The sequence below is a fragment of the Stegostoma tigrinum genome, chromosome 3, assembly GCF_030684315.1.
Source record: "Stegostoma tigrinum isolate sSteTig4 chromosome 3, sSteTig4.hap1, whole genome shotgun sequence".
In the NCBI taxonomy this organism is placed as follows: Eukaryota; Metazoa; Chordata; class Chondrichthyes; order Orectolobiformes; family Stegostomatidae; genus Stegostoma; species Stegostoma tigrinum.
In genome coordinates, this window is record NC_081356.1 from 86,599,076 (window position 1) to 86,620,669 (window position 21,594).

Sequence of the window (21,594 nt, forward strand, 5' to 3'; positions counted from 1 at the left end):
CTCCCTACCTCCCCACCTATACTCTCCTCCCCACGTATCTTCTTTTCTCTCGATCTTCGGTCCGCCTCCCCCTTTCTCCCTATTTATTCCAGAACCCTCACCCCATCCCCCTCTCTGATGAAGGGTATAGGCCCAAAACGTCAGCTTTTGTGCTCCTGAGATGCTGCTTGGCCTGCTGTGTTCATCCAGCCTCACATTTTATTAACCAAAAGATTAACTGTTTTCTTTCCACAGATGCTGCTAGACTTGTTGAGTTTCTCCAGGGATTTCTATTTTTGTTAACCCTTCAGCTCTTCACATCAAACAAGGTTATAACCTGTATCCAACCAGCCTGCACTTGCAAAACTCAACATACAGCCAACATGGGATGTGATTCTACAATTGGACATTTTCTACAGAATCCTGTATGCACGAAGAATTACACTGACACACAGCAGAGAATTGCTTTGCTTTCAGTTTGCCATCTGGAACTGTAAAGCTGCAGGCACACAACAAGTTTAAGACACTTTATTTCCCAACATCTCAAACTACTACCATCTTAATAACAGTCTATAAAATAATTTACTCCTGGGTTTTGTACCATAACCTAAAACATTTCAAATGAACAGAAGCACGTAAGAACTAGGAGCAGGAGTAGACCGTCTAGCCCCTTGAGCCTGCCCTGCTATTTAATAAGATCATGGCTGATGTTTGAAATTCAGCTCCGCTTACCTGCTCACTCACCATAACCGTTAATTCCTTTACTGTTCAAAAATTTATCCAGCCTTGCCTTAAAAACATTCAATGAGGTAGCTTCAACCACTTCACTGGGCAGGGAATTCCACAGATTTACAACCCTTTGGGTGAAGAATTCCCTCCTGACCTCAGTCCTACATCTGCTTCCCTTTATTTTGAGCCAATGCCCTCCGGTCCTAGTTTCACCTGCTAGCGGAAACAACCTCCTTGCCTCCACTTTATCTAATCCCTTCATAATCTTACATGTTTTTATAAGATCCCCCCATATTCTTGGAGTTGAAACGATTGAAGTTGTCAGGAGATAAGCCCTTTCACATCATAAATGCATAATAACACATGGAGATAACACAGTAACTGCTAAGATTACAATAAATCTTTTTTTTTATTTGAACAAGGGTTGGAGTTTATAATTAACAAAACAAATCCATGCCTCAATTTTTGGCTCTGGTGTTTTCCAAATTTGCTAGAATAAGATCTTCTTGAACGTAATTCCAGAGACAGAAAATATGACAAAAATATTGAAATCTTTACTGAACCCTGATCAATATGGAAAAAAAATCTTTGTAGCTTAAAAAAGTAAATTCTTTCCATGATCAGATGACATAATATTTCACTTGCCTTCTGTAAATCACTGAACAGATTAAATATCGTGGCCCACTTCTTAGATGTAATTTCTATCCAGTTACGTTGCTTCTTTATCCCTCAATATACCAACTTGGAATGTGCAATATTGCCATTAGCAAATTCAAATTTTACTCTCCAGAAATAATGCAAAACATACTGTCCATAAAAGGAACAAAGAAAATCATTGTAAGCTCAGCCACTTTAATCTTACTATTGTGTTATAGATAGCACCTGTAGTGAAAGTAAAATTACAGACAAAATGAAAATCATCTGGGAAAAGGACTAACCATGTAAAATACAGTAATACAAATTGTTCTCTTATAGATAACATTCATCCACATGTTTGTGCACAGCAGCATAATAGTTTACGTGCCCAAAGTCCAAATTCCAAAATAAAATTTACAACCTGAGTAAAATTGCAAACCACTTCTAAAATTACTCATGTGCCTACAGGCTCTCCAGCTAACTAAACGAAAAGGAAACAGTTTCGGTTCAGGGAAGAGTCAGTCTTATTACTGAATCTATAGTGATCGGACTTAAACTGGCAAAACAATTTGTACAGATGCAGATGTACTGTGGGGCAAATGTCAAGAAGAGTATTCTGACATTAAGAGAACTTCGTCAAAATAAAACAGTTAATATGTCATTGCTTCACCGAGACATAGTTGCAGAATCACCAAGATTTGGAACAATATTCAACATTCCTGAAGGATAGGTAAATGGTAAAGGGGTTCCCTAGGGTACAGGAATCCAATACTAGAGGGTATAGGTTTAAACGTGAGAGGGGAATGATTTAAAAAGGGACCTATGGGGCAACTTTTCATGCAGAGGCTAGAGAGTGTATGAATGAGCTACCAGAGGAAGTGAAGCACTCTTTTACAATTACAGAATTTAGAAAGCATCTGGATGGGTATATGAATAGGAAGGGTTAGAGTGATATATGCCAAATGGAACTAGACTAATTTAGAACATCCTGGAATATTAATTTAGGTCCTATTTGGACCAAAGCATCTGTTTCCTTTCTGTATAGCTTATGACTCCATGAGGTGCAGTAGGATGTTATCAGCATGGTGATGAGTATGAGACAGATGAAATCAATCATGATGTGGAGTTAGTACAGTGGAAGAAAAGAACAGCAAGAGAAAGAAGTTACAGGTGTGATGAGTCTACAGTGCTCTGACGAGTTGCCTCATTGTAGGCAAAGTCCAAACCTGGAAATAATGAAAGTGAGTAAGAAGGACAGTGCAATTGTTATGAGGGATTTTAAACTGCGTATTGACTGGACAAATCAGATAAATAAGAGCAATATGAAAGGTGAACTTGTCGAATGCACCAGGGGTTGTCTGTATAAGTTTTACATTGCAGAACCTACACAGGAACAGGCCATTTTAGATCTAGCAATGAGGTAGGATTGATAAGAATCTCATAAGCAAGGATGCTCTGGATGGCAATGATCATAACATGATAGTTGTGAGAGAACAACATGGGTCTCAAATCCACGTCACCAACTTAAATAAGGATATTTACAGAGGTACAAGGAAGTTGTTGTCTAAAATTTTATGTGCATAAGATATTCAGATAGGGTAAAACATTCAAACTAATTTTAGCCTATTCCCCTAGGAGGGCCCGTCAGTTCTGTTTATTAAACACAGCATTCTGCTTCTTCTAAAATAAGTGCAGGACAGTTTTCCATATTATCCTCGACCGACATCCACTCATGTTGTTCAGCCTTTATGCAAAGAACTTTGAGACCAATTCAAATCTTTCACTAGTCTTAACCTATACCATTGTCCTGCTGTCATGGTTTAGTTTGGACTGTTCCTGATATGAAAAATATTAATAACGCATGTATAATAATTTACAAAACAAGTAAAACACTTTTGTTAGGCTTATTTAATCCTTATTTTTAAAAACCATTAATCACTTTGCTTGTATGATTAAATAACAAACCCTTCTACCTCATGCAAGAAAAAAAATCACCTAGCTCTTTCACACCTTGAACTCTAGTGAAATTACTACTCAATGAAGTTAATGATTATTTAAGACCTGTGATTAAAGCTGCACGGAAGGTGATTTTGATAATTTCGAAATGTCACGTCTCATTTGTAAACAGCTATAATCAAAAACAATGAAAGCAACCTCTCTGTTTGATGTAGGGTTTTAACCACACCTTACATTTTATTGGTACAGGAGGATTTCAATAGGAAACTTCAATGCAACTACTTACAAAAGAGGCCCAATGTCTGAGTGAAGAAAAGTTTTGAATAAAAAGCCAAGTAAAACTTGATACTTTAATTTTAAGTTACAGAGATGGTTTACTTTAAGTGTTTTGACACTTGCGTAAGCCCACAAATAGTTCCCAGCATACTCATTTGCGTCTGGTGATTGCAAGATACAGGATTTTTTGATATTTTAATTTTTTTTAATATTTTGCAGGAATACCCACATGACCAAGTCATCCCACACTTTGTTCTCACAAATGTTTTGCAAGGTTATAAACTATATCTTGAATAATTGACAGAGCTGTGGAAACTTGCAAGAGAGTATATATTGGGCATATTTCATTCATATGTTGGCAGGATGCCAAAGTACTGGAATTGGAGGATAATAGATGGTAGGTAGAAGGCTGTGGGACTATTTTGAATGCTGCCGAGAATTGTATGGCTTGCTCCAAAGCAGGTTTTGGAATCTGATATAGAGCATCAATATAGCTTTATTGCCCTCATCATTCCTATTGTTCAACTCACTGTAATTGTAGGAGGGGTCAACCTAACCTTCTGCTCACTTTCTTCCAGATAAAGCTTCAGTTTGATTACAAACTCCACATGAAAAGGTTATAAATTATGCAAAATGACAGGAAATCCGAAATTCAAACTAGGAATCATATTTGCCAACCTATGATAATCGCAGTTAGTGGTTGATCAACATTTTCTGACAACTAGCATAGAAATAAGCACTTCTTCCACTCCTCAGTCCTCCCTTTCTTCTCCCAGCTTCCATCCTAAGCCCCACTTCACCAGTCCATGGGCTACATTAAAATCCTTTATTTTTTTCAGAATATCTGTAGTGTGTTTAGATAAGGTAGTAACAGAAAAAACACTGAATTAATCAAAGTAAAATCACATGCTGTGGATCATGATGGCACAGAACACTATCCTGAAGGGATGTAATCATTTGCTGCACCTAGATAACAAAGTGTGGAGCTGGATGAACATAGCAGGCCAAGCAGCATCTTAGGAGCACAAAAATTGATGTTTCGGGCCTAGACCCTTCATGAGAGAGGGGGATGGGGAGAGGGTTCTCACAAACCAACTCACCAACGTCCGGATACCACGCATCATCCTCCGACAATTTTGCCATCTACAATCCGACCCCACCACCCAAGACATTTTTCCATCCCCACCCTTGTGTGCCTTCCGGAGAGACCACTCTTTCCACGACTCCTTTGTCCGCTCCATACTCCCCTCCAACCCCACCACACCCGGCACTTCCCCGCAACCGCAGGAAGTGCTACACTTGCCCCCACACCTCCTCCCTCACCCCCATTCCAGGCCCAAGGTGACTTTCCACATCAAGCAGATGTTCACCTGCACATCTGCCAATGTGGTAAACTGTATCCACTGTACCCGGTGTGGCTTCCTCTACATTGGGGAAACCAAACAGAGGTTTGGGGACCGTTTTGCAGAACACCTCCGTTCGGTTCGCAATAAACAACTGCACCCCCTAGTCGCGAACCATTTTAACTCCCCCCTCCCATTCCTTAGACGACATGTCCATCATGGGCCTCCTGCAGCGCTGTAATGACGCCACCCGAAGGTTGAAGGAACAGCAACTCATATTCCGCTTGGGAACCCTGCAACCCAATGATATCAATGTGGACTTCACAAGCTTCAAAATCTCCCCTTCCCCTACTGCATCCCAAACCAGCCCAGCTCGCCCCCGCCTCCCCAACCTGTTCTTCCTCTCACCTATCCCCTCCTCCCACCTCAAGCCACACCTCCATTTCCTACCTACTAATGTCATCCCACCCCCCTGACGTGTCCATCCTCCCCGGACTGACCTATCCCCTCCCCACCTCCACACCTATACTCTCCTCTCCACTTATCTTCTCCTCTATCCATCTTCGGTCCCCCTCCCCCTCTCTCCCTATTTATTTCAGAACCATCTCCCCATCCCCCTCTCTGAAGAAGGGTCTAGGCCCGAAACGTCAGCTTTTGTGCTCCTAAGATGCTGCTTAGCCTGTTGTGTTCATCCAGCTTCACACTTTGTTATCTCGGATTCTCCAGCATCTGCAGTGCCCATTATCTCTGATCACGATTTGCTGTACCTATTATGTGTTGTAATTATTTTTTCAATTTCATCTTTGCCTTCCCATCACTGCTGCAATGCCTTCAAAAGGGACTTTCTTTCCTAAAGGGGTTTGCCAATATAACCAGAATCACTGCTTTACATTTCCAACTATATAAAAAAGCCAAGCCTGTGAGATTTAGCAAAGTATTCTTTAGTAAGTACAGCTTCAAAGCTCCTCCTTGGATAGGAGGCTAATTTTTCCAATCCAACCAAGGTGTCACAAACCTAGTGCTTCCTTTTATAGTTTTATTTAGCAACAAAAGTTGAGACTCTTGAATCTTCAATTTAGAGGTTTTTCACCACACAGACAAAATTATCTTCAAATTAGGCATCCAGGGAACAATAAACGACATTTTAGCCAATATTCTTTCCAACTCTCATTGTTTACAGATCATTTTCTCCTGAGGCGCCCTTACTGAGTCATTTTCCTTGATGCAGCATTTCATCTTAAGATGGATGCTGGTTTGCATTCAGACATTTTATAGCATCACTAACAGCAATGATATTTAATAGTTTACCTTTGAAAGTACAATGGAACTAAGAGATAACTTACAACTTGGCCATTTTTTACATTCATAATTATTTTCCTCCAAGACATTTCCAGAATTCTGTGACCGTAATAATTAACAAAACCATGTTGAAGTAAAAACTAAACAAATTTCCAGATAAAGTCTACAAAGCTACATTTTTCAAAATCCTTTTCTGACCTTTATTAAAGGGAATATCAGTACTCAAGCAATGCAGGAATTAAACACAAAATGGAGTCATAAAAAATGAATATTGAGAAATGTTTCATTCACAGAGGAAGTCAAATATTACTTTTAGGGGATTTGACTCCGCAGACAACTGAAACCTCTTTCCTTTACAAAACTGCCAATATTTAACAAATGTACAGGTGTCCTCTTGATACTTTTGCCTATAATCAAATGCATTTAAAAAGGAATAACCATTAACAAAGATGTTTTGGAGCAAGAAAGTCTCAACGACAAATTCCTTATGTTTATGAAAACTAGCTGTCCTTGTTGACTGAAGAGATAAATGAATAAAACACAAGTGAACAGGAAGCATGGGTTTATTTTGTCACTGTACTGCTTCTCTAAAGCCAATGTTTTTGACACTTACTTGCCAATCAATATGCTAAGGTCTTTCTAAGTATGAAAAAATGATCCGGTGATCATTCAGTGATTAATCTACATTTTTAAACTCAGTAAATGCTTATGTTTCAGTAATTATGGTAACCAATGCATTAAGTATCTTTTGTTGCAGTATGAAAAGCATTTCATCAGGTGATAATGTTTAAAAGTGGTGGTGCTGGTAGTTTTACCAAACCCCTTACAGGTTACATAAATGATTAGAAGATAACAAAGTGTGGAGCTGGATGAACACAGCAGGCCGAGCAGCATCTCAAGAGCACAAAAGCTGACGTTTCGGGCCTAGACCCTTCATCAGACCCTTCATCACCCTTACATAAATGATTAATTTGTTTTTAAAATCTTATCTTTAGGAAAAGGATCTTAAGGTCCTTTTTGTTTAAAGCTATGCTATAACGTGTAGATTGTAATTAAGCAAATAACTTGGCAACACTCGATAACTGCAATTTTATTTTAAAACAGGACTGTAATTGGAAACTAAAGATTACACAGTGTGGAGCTGGAAGAGCACAGCAAACCAGGCAGCATCAGAGGAGCAGGAAAGTTGACATTTCGGTCAGGATCTTTCTTCATTTCTGAAGTAGGATACTGACCAGAAACGTCAACGTTCCTGTTCCTCTGAGGCTGTCTGGCCCGCTGTGTTCCTTCAGCTCCCTACCGTGTTATCTCTGACTCCAGCATCGGCAGTTCTCTCTGAGTAATTGGAAACTAGTTGCATTTTATTATTACATCAAAATATTAAAGATCTACCTCTCCAATTTTAAACAAATTTCTTGCTTCCTTTAAGGTATTTCTACGCCATCACTTTTCTCAAGTAGATGACTAATATATTCACAAACATAAACAATGAAAGATGTGACAGTGTGGTCTCACATGGCTTCCCCGTTTACTTTCCTCTCTGAAAACTACCTAAACCTGTAGTGAGTTTGTCCTTCCTTGCCCATACCTCAAAAGGCAAAAAATGAAACCCATCACATGGGGAAGTCAAGTGCCTAACTCCAAACGCACTCACTCAAAGCATAACCACAAAGCATCAGATACATCAAAAGCAGAAAAAGTGGGAAAGGATTGAAAACCATGGGAATACCATCTGGCTAGCTGCTTCAGTTTTCAGTTCACTAAATTTGGAAAGTAGTTCACCTTGATGCGCAAGTGAAAGAAATGTTCCCATCTTGACTCTTAACAGAAAGATACGTATGTGTGAGAAGTGAGTGAAAGAATCAGGTTAAAAAAAAAATCAGCCAAGAATTGCAGCTCTTTCGGTTTTTATTAATTGTTTCAGGCCTATTGTACATAATAAAGGAGATTTTTTTCTTATTTGAAAGGGCACAGTTTTGACGTCAACCCACAAAAGGTAATATTTGTCCATTCCAAAACTAAGGCCACTGACATTCATATAACAAAGTGTGAAGCTGGATGAACACAGCAGGCTAAGCAGCATCTTAGGAGCAGGAAAGCTGACGTTTCAGGCCGAGACCCTTCATCAGGCCCGAACCGTCAGCTTTCCTGCTCGGCCTGCTGTGTTCATCCAGCTCCACAACTTGTTATCTCGGATTCACCAGCATTTGCAGTTCCTACTATCTCTGACATTCATCATATTCAATGCTTTGAAAAGATTCATCTTTACTGTAAGAACATTTTAGGGCGATTTTGTTTTACTACATTCTTCGTTGAGGCACAAAATGTCTTTCAGAACACATATTCTAGGAACAAAATGAGGCTGAGTAAAGTTTTGAATTCCCAATGACAGTTTGACTAAGCAGCTAAACATTAAACTTGTTTCAGCTACCACAGTTCAAGAGCTATTTCCAGTCAAGTTAACCAGTGTCTCAAATTCACAAATGATCATCTTCAATAAGAAAAAGTACAGAGTAATAGAACTACTATATAATTTGGAATGACGATATCCCATACCACAGTGAGGCACATATGGACACAGAATTCACAATACAGAAATAAACCATTCAGGAAAACTGGTCAACGCTAGCATGTGTACTCTACATGTACCGACTGTCTTCATCTAACCTTCTCAGAACATCAGTTAAATGCAGCTCGAACTACATATTTTGTCCTTCTTTGAGAAAGTTTCTGATTTAGTATAAAAGGGAAAAACTGCAATCTATTCAAAATAAAAACGAAAAGAGCTGCAGAAGCTTTAAATCAGGAACAAAAACAAAGTTGCTGGAAAAGCTCAGCAGGTCTGGCAGCATCTGTGGAGGAGAAAACAGTTAACATTTCGGGTCTAGTGACCCTTCCTCAGAACTCAGAACGTGTTCTGAGGAAGGGTCATCAGATCGAAACGTTAACTGTCTTCTCCTCCACAGATGCTGCCAGACTTGCTGAGCTTTCCAGCAACTTGGTTTTTCTATTCAGTTTATTCCATTTAGGATGCGATAGTCATGCATCATTTCATTTCATATCAGAGACATTATTTCTATTGCTAAAGTATTTGCACAAATAATAAAAAAATCCAGTCTCGCAGTTGTTCCTCTTTGAAGTGCCTAAAATTAAGAGGGAACCAATCTCTCATCAAGACTGTTTGAACTGTAAAACAAAGCTTCACTGCTAAACAATCAGGTTAACACAGTTTGCTTTCAGACAAGGTAGATAACAGACAGGACATCCATTCATACTACCACAGCAAGTCAAACAAAGCATTGGAATGGTTCTAGAAAGACCTCACCTTGGATGTTTTCCCCCCAATCTCCCATTTCCGTCTCCAAAATGTAGCCGATAATAGTGCAATCTAAACTTTTTTTTAAACACCAATAACTTATCTAGGTCTTGTTTGCAGTAGCATTGAAATATTAAGCTTAAAAACACCACAATATTTTATGTAATAAATTACAATCAATCATTCTCATGGCATCATTATGACACAACAGGATGCTATTCAACCTATCAAGTCTTTTGTCAGCTCTCTTGAGCAATCCAGTGAGTCCCCTTCCCTGTAGCCCTGCAAGTTTACTTAACTCAACTACACATAAATGACAATTTTGTTTAGAAATTAATGCTTTCCACTACCCTTGCCACAAAGAGCTAAGTCCTTCCTCACATCCCTCCACACAACTTGTTTGTAACTGTAAATCTGTGTGCCCTATTCTTTATATAATCAGCAGATTGGAACAACTTCTGTCATTATGTATCTCTGTCTACAATAGCTGTCATAATCTTGAACATGTCTTTCAAATCCCGAATTTCCTGAGTTCCAAAGAGAACAACCAAAAACTCCAACCTAACCCTTAAAGCACAGAACAACCAGAACAAATCATCTTTAGTAGTACTGCTGTAGATTACTCTGAAGTTAAGCCACTGATTTTTGCAGGGATAGGGCAACTAGCAATGCTCATCATAGCCCCATAAAATTCCTCTACCTTCTCAGTATGCCACTCTGATTGCCCCATTAAACATATATTTCTATCTAGGTTACATGAAGCTGCAAGATTTCCACCACATCTGACTAACTGGTTGCAGGTCAATGTTTCTCGAGTGCTGAAAAGGTGTTTGACTAAATGAATAAGTTCTACAAAGATGGTTTGGATCCCTTGCTAGTACCTCTATTTCTTTACCTGGATTATATATTACAATTGCCTCCTTAGTCTTCTAAGTGACACAATTAAATAACTAATCATGGTAGGATTGTGGGATCCAAGGCTAAGGGCAGGTTGGGTGAAACAATTCGCTAAGTGGCAGGTGCTTTAGTAACTAGATGGTTCCAGTGGGATTCGCTGAAAGTCAGCAGTGTGCTCCTTGCTGTGTGTAATAATTACGCCCTTTAAGCCATTGATATTACAAGGAACCTGCAAATGACATGAAAGCTGGCCATGCGGTTGATAGCAAGGAAGAAGGAAGAGGTCAAAGAACTGGTCAGGTGAAGAGAAAACTGACAAATGAGATTCAGTCCAGAGAAGTACGTGCCATACACTTGGTGTGGTGGGGTCATGACAAACAAGGCAAGTGAAATGAAATAAACAGTAAGATTATGAAGGACATAGGAGGAAGTGAATGTCACTGGAGTTTACAACTACTGAAGGTAGCACAGCAAGTAGATTAGGTGGTCAAGGCAGCAGATAGAATACTCTATTTCACAAAAGCAACAAGATCCTAGTAGAGCTGCATGAAATACTAGTTAATTCACATTTAGAATGGGGCACAGAGTTTTGGTCAATGGCCACCATGTTATTGAAAGGATATGACTGAACAAGAAAGAGATTAAAAAATAATACAAACCTTGAGTCTAATGTAAAAGCCAGAAAAAATTTCAAATCTTTGAAATTTATTTTTGCAATGCATCAAGTCTCCATGTAGGATCTGCAATTGCCAAGGGCATGTTTCCAGGATACTGCCTCTTCACAATTGAGAAGACAGATGGATGGCCTGTTCCCAAAAAACTAATATAGCAGAAACCAGCTGTTAGGAAGAGTTCTCCAATATGACAGTAAATGGCGAACTTACTTTTCAGAATTCCATCATTTGAAGATCCACAAGGGAAGTCTTTCAGTTAATCCTTCTCCATTTCAAAGCACAATGCTGTCAGACCAGTATATTTCTTTTCCCATTGAAAAGCCAGTATTTTAGGGTTTTCAGTGGAGCTGCAGAGTTAATGAACAGGACTGATTAGAAGCAATGATATCTGCTAATAAGGACTTTTTCTACTGTGAGTAATTTGCTAGAAAAATGCTAATGATGCAGGATTATTTAAATACTGTTCTACAGATACCAATATTGGTCATTAAAGTATGATTATAATTGATCAAAAGAATATGTAAAATCTTTCCAAATATTCATAAATATGCTGCCATTCTAATGTACATTAATTTTTGATTTAAAGCATTGAGTAATCAGTCTATTACTTGTGATTTTCTTCTTCATTCTTTATCATGTGTATTAAAATACTTTAACTCCTGCTCCACACCTAGCCCTCTCTCAGGCATGGACACCTCATATCCAGTAAGAATGTGTGGATTTTTAGATCAAGGCCTCTCCTTCTAGAAGGCAGCTTGTTATGAGATGCATGTCAACAAGTCACATCAAACTTGCTTATGAAACATTTCCTTTAACAAGCAGACCTTCAAAACGTTTTCCAAAATTTCATGATTTATTTATTTAAACCAGTAACAATGAATAATAAATAATCCTAACAAAAATCAATGATAATGGCCCAGGTTTTGCTCTAGTAAGGCATCTCAATGTGCACTTCAGATGTGTTCACGCACATGTAGGTTTATAAAAGTAACTTGTTCACAGAGATGCTTGAAGTGAAAACTGCTCAGTGATGGCAACGAATAACAAAATAAACAATGTATAACCAGCGAGATTAAAAGGAGTAATAAACAAAAAGAACTGAGTATGAGGGTATATTAGAGTGGGTCAGTTCAATGTCAAATCAAGTATAGAAGAAAACTGAAAGGGAAAGAAAGACCAGATTTAGAGGCCAAAACAGAAACAAGGAAAAAGCAAAAACAAACATCTTATAATTTACATTTTAACATTTTTAGTATCGTTGATAATCTGAAATAAGACTTCACACATTTACTTGCGCATTTGCCGAGTTACTTAAATTTAATGGTGAATTTATGAGTCAAATGTAAAAATAAAGTAACTTTAATTTTGGCAAATGAAAGCTTTATTAATGTGCAGATTGGCCAGCAGCTTGTTAGGAATGAAGACCCCTGCCACATCATTAGCTATTTATCGACTTGCTAATTAGTAACAGACTATATCACTTTTTCTTCAGCAAAGTCTGGGCCAGTAGTCAAATAGATTTTTCTTCCCTTAATTGGTGAACTTAAGTGTGGAAAAAAATTGTACAATAAAAAGCAAAGTATCTCAAACTCACCATTGCTGCTTGAACAAAACGTACTATGTTAGGTAGAAAAATATCAATTAATTTTAACATTTCACAGATAGCAACCAAGGGAACGGATTAGCTTGAAGCTCTTCTACTTGTGGGAAAAATGGGAGGATGCCTTTTTCCTCCACAAACAATAACTCTTGAATGAAAGTCTCTACAATTGCATGTTATCTTCTCCCACAATTTGTCAAGTTGCCATTGGTTACAGATATTGGAAGTGGTTCTCATTCAGAAAAATTTCAGAAATATTCTCTACTCTGTATTTAATTCAATGATGGCTCAAGATTCTTCTTAAAGCAAATATGTTTTGTATAAAAGGGAATGACAGTCAAGATGCAGTTGAGGTAGACTAGTCACCAACTCCAAATGCCTGACTATTGTTGAATACCTTCTTGGGTGTCCTGTTAAGTCAAACTTGGTAACCACTCTGCAATGTTAGGTTGCTTCAAAGTCAATCTAATACAAATATGGCATCTCAACTGACACACACGAGCATGAATAGAACAGACACAAAATGACAAAGCTGAAGTCATCGTGAACTGTATATTTCTGAATACGGGCACCCTATTGCTTCAAGGTACGCAGGTAGAGCAGAAATGGATAATCACCAGGCCGGAAAGAAAGACAAACCAGTGTTGCTGAAGTCCTGGATTGTATCTCACTCTCCATTGTTCACAACTGAATATTGGTTGATGACAGCAATGATTTAATCAGGGCAGTTGGGTACGTCTGGGCCATAGGCACTACTCCAAGATTTGTGTGATCTCCCCAGTGCCCCGCGAAAACGTCACAGAGTGGCAGTAAACCGCACTTGTGAAGATGAACAGCCAGTGCTATGTTCATGTCAGTACCAATGACAGGATGAACGACTCTGAAGAAACAAAATACAGGACATTTCACTGACAGGACGGGTGGGGCAATTAGGTATGCTAGTGGAACAGGAGACGACGTAGGGCAAGTAAAGGACTGTTAGTAGAATGGTACATCCTAGGCAGGCACCTGCACCTTCCAGCTTTGACTTAACTACCCCACCTAAGTCATGGTCCATCTGAACATGAGGTTAAAATTCAGGATCCATGATTACTTTCCTCCAGTCTTCTCTCTCCACTCATCCATCAAACAAGATGAAGACTGCCAATTTCAAGTTCTACCTTGGTTGCCAGTCCAAACCAGCTCCAGGCAGACCTCAAGTCATGGCCAAATAGGTTAAGAGTACAGTAACCCAAAAGATAAACCAGCAGTATCAAGAGGAGACATCTGAATAGTCTCCCAGTTGCTGTCAAACGAGCAGGGGACAAATGACATCCCTAGCAGAAAGGGTACTGGATCCTGATCTGGCCCAGATAAACCGAAACCTAAGATCGGCAGGCAAAACTGAACCACAGACGGGCAACCATTAAAGCAGAGATCGTTGAGTACAATCAAACCATATTTTTAACGACAGAAAGGACAAACAAATCCACAACTCCCAGGTCGACGAGATAGAGGACAGATGTGATACTATCTTTATACATTGCTGAAAAGAAACTACAAGTTGTAACTTTTCATCTTGAGGATCAGAACTAGGACACAAGAAAGGGATTCAAGAACAGCTCTGTCAGTCTTATCATCCCCAGACATGGTAGGTAAATTCCTTTTGAAACTATTTCTTTTGAGACACTGAAAGAATCCAGGCCAGCGATATCGCCACTACTTCACTCTCACCTAAAATGTTGAGAGTATGGAGGTTGATTTGGTGTATATGCATTTCAAAAACAAGTTTGATGAACAGCCATACAACAGGCTTGTCAGCAAAGTGTAAAAGGACAGTGCAGCAAGAGGAGAAAAAGTGTCCCAAATGTCAGCATGTAGAGGTGAACGGCCAGTTTTTTTTGAACTGGAGGAAAATAAAGTATATCATGTGGCTTCTCAGGGGTCAGTACTAGGTTTTGTTATTCCGTATTAAAGGGCCAGACCTGGGTGTACACAGCACAAATTCAAAAGCTACGAATGACAGTGAGGAACAATGAGGAAAATAACAATAGCCTTCCTGACAAGAGAAATAAGCTTGGAATGGGTGGACAAGTGGAAGATAACATTTTCATGCAAAAAAAGTTTGAAGTGATATATTTTTGGCAAGAAAATCAAGATCAGGTGCTATAAACCAAAAGTGGGGTAATTCAAAACTAGGGGACATATTTTTAAGATGAGGGGAGAAAGATTGAAAAAGTAGCTGAGGGGCATCTCTTACACACAGAGGGTGGTTCATATGTGGAATGAACTGCCAGATGAAGTTATAGATGCAGGTATAGTTAGAACATTGAAAACATTTGGACTGGAATATAAATAGGCAAGGCTAAAAGGAATATGGGCCACACGTAGATAGGTGGGACTAGTTTAATTTGGGAGACTTGGTTATAATGGACGAGTTGGACGTGTTTCCCTGCTGTATGATTCTATTATTCAATGACAATGTTCTCTGGAAATTTTACATTCCATCTGTCAACAAGGGGGAAAGGATGTGTTCCTAAAATAAATGTATATGCACTTAAATCTGAACACTATGGCAAATTTGTAATTATTAAAGCATTCAATTGTGATCACATGCTTTCAACTGTCCATCCCCTTATCCTGCTCCAACCCCATTTTCATCATCAGTCCTGAAGAATAGTAATACCCAAAACATTGAATGCTCCTCTCCTCCAGACGCTGCCTGGCTTGCAAAGTTCTTCCAGATGTTCAGTTATTTAAAAATAGCATACTTCCATCAGCTTGTCATGCTTCAATTCCTCCTGTTTGTGTACCTTGGATTCCAGCATCTGCAGTTTTTTGGTCTCTTTTTGGACTTACATGACAGATTTCTAATTATTAAAGCATGCAGTTATCATCACGTGCTTTCAACTGTCTGTCCCCTCATCCTGCCTCCAAATCTATTTTCACTATTTCCTTGGTCAGTACATAGGGAGTTAATACGAATCAGTGAAAACAAACCTATAAAAGATCGGGTTTCAGGATGAATTTTTGACTTTAAAGCAACCTCAACTGCTTTGAAATGTGGAACAAAGAAAAGCATGTATATTTTACAAATGTTCTTTCCAAAATATCCAATTGCTTCATCCAGATTCTTACTAGCAATTTTAATCACTTGTATTAAGCATAGTAATAATTAAAACATGGCTTTAGTAACAATCTGTTTTCCAAAATAGTCTAACAGCGCCTTTCAACTTTTTCTAAAACAATACACGACAGCATAGTCAGTGGCTTTACCTCTAAGTACTGGCAGCAGGAATGCAGCTAATGTTTACACAAGAAATATTATTAACAAAGTAAGTAATTTGAAAATTTATGAGTAACACACGAATGAATATAGTCTTGATTTGAGGGTAGAACTTTAGAAAGTTTTCAAAAACCTTTTTGTGATAGAGATCAATCTTCCAGCTTTGCTGGCCCAGAGGTGCAGCACAGAAACCTGCACTTGGCTTCTCCATCCTTAAGTTTCAAAGCTGCATGACTTGACAGCAGAGACAACAAAATGTGAGGCTGGATGAACACAGCAGGCCAAGCAGCATCTCAGGAGCACAAAAGCTGACGTTTCGGGCCTAGACCCTTCATCAGAGAGGGGGATGGGGTGAGGGTTCTGGAATAAATAGGGAGAGAAGGGGAGGCGGACCGAAGATCGAGAGAAAAGAAGATAGGTGGAGAGAGTATAGGTGGGGAGGTAGGGAGGGGATAGGTCAGTCCAGGGAAGACGGACAGGTCAAGGAGGTGGGATGAGGTTAGTAGGTAGATGGGGGTGCGGCTTGGGGTGGGAGGAAGGGATGGGTGAGAGGAAGAACAGGTTAGGGAGGCAGAGACAGGTTGGACTGGTTTTGGGATGCAGTGGGTGGAGGGGAAGAGCTGGGCTGGTTGTGTGGTGCAGTGGGGGGAGGGGACGAACTGGGCTGGTTTTGGGATGCGGTGGGGGAAGGGGAGATTTAGAAGCTTGTGAAGTCCACATTGAAACCATTGGGCTGCAGGGTTCCCAAGCGGAATATGAGTTGCTGTTCCTGCAACCTTCGGGTGGCATCATTGTGGCACTGCAGGAGGCCCATGATGGACATGTCATCTAAAGAATGGGAGGGGGAGTGGAAATGGTTTGCGACTGGGAGGTGCAGTTGTTTATTGCGAACCGAGCGGAGGTGTTCTGCAAAGCAGTCCCCAAGCCTCCGCTTGGTTTCCTCAATGTACTGCTTTGCAGAACACCTCCGCTCGGTTCGCAATAAACAACTGCACCTCCCAGTCGCAAACCATTTCCACTCCCCCTCCCATTCTTTAGATGACATGTCCATCATGGGCCTCCTGCAGTGCCACAATGATGCCACCCGAAGGTTGCAGGAACAGCAACTCATATTCCGCTTGGGAACCCTGCAGCCCAATGGTTTCAATGTGGACTTCACAAGCTTCTAAATCTCCCCTTCCCCCACCGCATCCCAAAACCAGCCCAGTTCGTCCCCTCCCCCCACTGCACCACACAACCAGCCCAGCTCTTCCCCTCCACCCACTGCATCCCAAAACCAGTCCAACCTGTCTCTGCCTCCCTAACCTGTTCTTCCTCTCACCCATCCCTTCCTCCCACCCCAAGCCGCACCCCCATCTACCTACTAACCTCATCCCACCTCCTTGACCTGTCCGTCTTCCCTGGACTGACCTATCCCCTCCCTACCTCCCCACCTATACTCTCTCCACCTATCTTCTTTTCTCTCGATCTTCGGTCCGCCTCCCCTTCTCTCCCTATTTATTCCAGAACCCTCACCCCATCCCCCTCTCTGATGAGGGGTATAGGCCCGAAACGTCAGCTTTTGTGCTCCTGAGATGCTGCTTGGCCTGCTGTGTTCATCCAGCCTCACATTTTGTTGCCTTGGATTCTCCAGCATCTGCAGTTCCCATTATCTCTGACTTGACAGCAGAAGTGATGGCGAGGCAGAGGGCTTCTCCCACACCATAAAAAGGTTGAATGTGAACTTTAGTCTTAGCTAAATGGCACTTATCCAATTGAAAATCTAAACAGAGTCTTTGTGAAAATCTTCATATCACTGCCCACGCCTTTTGGAAAACAGTAATGGATCAGGTTTTACACATTCAAGTTACCTTAGTGGAGCTTTGGATAGAGACTTCAAATACAGCAGGTGCAGGTGCAGCTGCATGTGAAACACTTGTGATTTATGTTAATTCAGATGGTCGCAAGCTGAAATGTTGGGTCATCTTTCTCTTTCAGATGCTAACTAGGTATAGGTAAAGCCACATTAGTCCTACTGGACCGGGGAGGGGGAAAGAGGGGGCGCTTGCGGGGAGGGGGAAAGGGGGAGCGCGCGTGCGGGAAGCGGGAAAGAGGGCGCGTGTGGCTAATGATTGGTGGTGGTTTAACCTGAGGCTTTAGTAACCCGAATTCCACTAGTCACTGGCTGCCATCCTGAAACAGATCCCTTTACTCTCTCCCACTGCCTTCCTCCAGTCAGCTAATCCTCTATCCATGCTGGTACCTTACCCATAACACCATGGGATTTTATTTAGCAGCCTCCTGTGAGGCAGCTTATAAAAGGTGTTGTGGAAATTCAAAGGGATCACGTTCACTTGCTCTCCTTTGTCTAATTTACTTGTTACCTCAAATAATTCCACCAGATTTGTCAGGTATGACCTCCCTTTGATGAAGCCATGCTGACTCAGCCCTATTTTACCATGTACTTCCTAGTACTCTACAATCTAATCCTTAATAACAAACACTAAAATCTTACCAAAGACTGCGGTCAGGCTGAATGGCCTATGGTTTTTTGTCTTCTACCTTCCTCCCTTCTTAAACAGGGGTGTTACATTAGACGTTTTCCAGTCCTCTGGGATCCTCCCTGGCTCCACTGATTCCTGAAAGATCACCAACCAGTGCCTCCACAATCTCCTCAGAACTCCAAATTGTAGTCTCTCTCGGCCAGGTGGTTTATCCACCTTCAGATTGTTACTAAAGTCATGTTTTAATTATTGCTGTACTTAACATAGTAGATGAGTAAAATTGCTAATAAAACTGCTGGATAAAGCAATTGGGTATTTTGGAAATGTTGTTCGTAAAATATACATGCTTTTCTTTATTCTCCATTTCAAAGCAGTTGAGGTTACTTCAAAGTCAAAAATTAATCTTTTATGGGTTTGTTTTCACTGATTCATATAACTTCCTATGTATTGAGCATGGAAAAATGAAAATAGATTTGGAGGCAGGATGAGGGACATACAGTTGAAAGCATGATGACAATTGTGTGCTTTAATAATTAGAAATCTGTCATATCAGACCAAAAATTATTATCGCTTAAATCTGCTAGCCCCAACAAATTTAAGCAATAATAAATTTTCACTCAATCGTGCAGATTGTTTGGTATAGCCAATTCAAGATATTTTGGTTTTATTATTCATTCAGTAATCAACAGAATAAAAGTAAAATACTATGGATGCTGGAAATCTGAAGCAAAGCAAAGACAAAAGATGCTAAAAATATTCGAGAGGTAGCATATGTCAAGTGAAAAACAGGTGATGCTTAAGGTCAATGACCTTTCACTGATCTGGGCAAAGTTAGATACGCAACAAATTTTAAGCAAACAAATATGGGACAGATTGAAGAAAGAACAAAAAGGAAGACCTGGGCAGAGTCGCAAACAAGAGCAGTTAAATCAGTTAATAAAATGTGAGGCTGGATGAACACAGCAGGCCCAGCAGCATCTCAGGAGGACAAAAGCTGACGTTTCGGGCCTAGACCCTTCATCAGAGAGGGGGATGGGGTGAGGGTTCTGGAATAAATAGGGAGAGAGGGGGAGGCGGACCAAAGATGGAGAGAAAAGAAGATAGGTGGAGAGGAGAGTATAGGTGGGGAGGTAGGGAGGGGATAGGTCAGTCCAGGGAAGACGGACAGGTCAAGGAGGTGGGATGAGGTTAGTAGGTAGGAGATGGAGGTGCGGCTTGGGGTGGGAGGAAGGGATGGGTGAGAGGAAGAACAGGTTAGGGAGGCAGAGACAGGTTGGACTGGTTTTGGAATGTAGTGGGTGGAGGGGACGAACTGGGCTGGTTTTGGGATGCGGTGGGGGAAGGGGAGATTTTGAAGCTGGTGAAGTCCACATTGATACCATTGGGCTGCAGGGTTCCCAAGCGGAATATGAGTTGCTGTTTCTGCAACCTTCGGGTGGCATCATTGTGGCACTGCAGGAGGCCCATGATGGACATGTCATCTAAAGAATGGGAGGGAGGAGTGGAAATGGTTTGCGACTGGGAGGTGCAGTTGTTTATTGCGAACCGAGCGGAGGTGTTCTGACTGTGCTGTAATGTTCTATGTTCTATGTTCAGTCCCCAAGCCTCCGCTTGTTTTCCCCAATGTACCGCTTTGCAGAACACCTCCGCTCGGTTCGCAATAAACAACTGCACCTCCCAGTCGCAAACCATTTCCAATCCTCCCTCCCATTCTTTAGATGACATGTCCATCATGGGCCTCCTGCAGTGCCACAATGATGCCACCCGAAGGTTGCAGAAACAGCAACTCATATTCCGCTTGGGAACCCTGCAGCCCAATGGTATCAATGTGGACTTCACAAGCTTCAAAATCTCCCCTTCCCCCACTGCATCCCAAAACCAGCCCAGTTCGTCCCCTCCCCCCACTGCACACACACAACCAGCCCAGCTCTTCCCCTCCACCCGCTACATCCCAAAACCAGTCCAACCTGTCTCTGCCTCCCTAACCGGTTCTTCCTCTCACCCATCCCTTCCTCCCACCCCAAGCCGCACCTCCATCTCCTACCTACTAACCTCATCCCGCCTCCTTGACCTGTCCGTCTTCCCTGGACTGACCTATCTCCTCCCTACCTCCCCACCTGTACTCTCCTCTCCACCTATCTTCTTTTCTCTCCATCTTCGGTCCGCCTCCCCCTCTCTCCCTATTTATTCCAGAACCCTCATCCCATCCCCCTCTCTGATGAAGGGTCTAGGCCCGAAACGTCAGCTTTTGTGCTCCTGGGCCTGTGTTCATCCAGCCTCACATTTTATTATCTTGGATTCTCCAGCATCTGCAGTTCCCATTATCACAGTTAAATCAGTTGGTACTTTTAAATCTGAGATAGATAATATCTTTGCTTAACAAAAAATTAAGTGGTATGGACCAAAGTCAGGTATACGGAGTTAAGCCATAGATCAGCCATGATCTCAGTGAATGGCAAAACAGGCTCAAGAGGCTAACTGGCTTACTCCTGCTCCTGTTTCTAAATGATAGATTGGTTCAAAGCCACAAAGAGTGAAAGGAGGATAAATAAACAAACAAAAAACATGAGTATGGAGGAAGAATGATTGGCTGAATGATGAACATGAAACAGTCCAGCATCCACCTTTCGCAGGGCTATGCACAAAGCTGGAAGCCCACTGTTTCCAGCACAGTAGTGGTGAGAAGTCACATGATGGAATGTCAATGACAGACATTTACTCAACTTAGAGATAATGGGAACTGCAGATGCTGGAGAATCCAAGACAACAAAATGTGAGGCTGGATGAACACAGCAGGCCAAGCAGCATCTCAGGAGCACAAAAGCTGACGTTTCGGGCCTAGACCCTTCATCCGAGGGTGATGAAGGGTCTAGGCCCGAAACGACAGCTTTTGTGCTCCTGAGATGCTGCTTGGCCTGCTGTGTTCATCCAGCCTCACATTTTGTTGTCATTTACTCAACTTGTTCATCAACACTCAGTTTGGATTCCAACAGGACCACTGGCTCCAAATCTCATTGTAGATTTGATCCAAACATGGACAAAGAACTGAATTCAACAGTCGAATTGAGATAAACCACACCTGCTGTCAACGCAGCATTTGACCAAGTATGGCACCAAGGAGCCATTGGAAATAGGAACCAG

At 41.1% G+C, this 21,594-nt stretch overlaps 1 protein-coding gene across 14 annotated transcripts in view; it reads right to left on the reverse strand.

The window, feature by feature from the left end:
* rgmb (repulsive guidance molecule BMP co-receptor b) overlaps window positions 1–21,594 on the reverse strand; it is a 164,965-nt gene that overhangs the window by 83,221 nt on the left and 60,150 nt on the right. For 9 of the 14 annotated variants that reach the window (XM_048527504.2, XM_048527497.2, XM_048527505.2 and 6 more), the window contains one exon: window positions 11,316–11,452. The exons of 2 other annotated variants lie outside the window; for them this stretch is intronic. Coding sequence is in view for 1 of the 12 variants with exons in the window: in XM_059644728.1 (XP_059500711.1) it covers window positions 11,091–11,153 (63 nt within the window). In the remaining 11 variants the exon portion in view is untranslated. Of the gene's footprint in view, window positions 1–11,090; window positions 11,272–11,315; window positions 11,453–18,464; window positions 18,483–21,594 lie in introns of those variants that run through there. 3 more of the 14 variants (XM_059644731.1, XM_048527502.2, XM_059644728.1) reach the window with 3 other exon arrangements.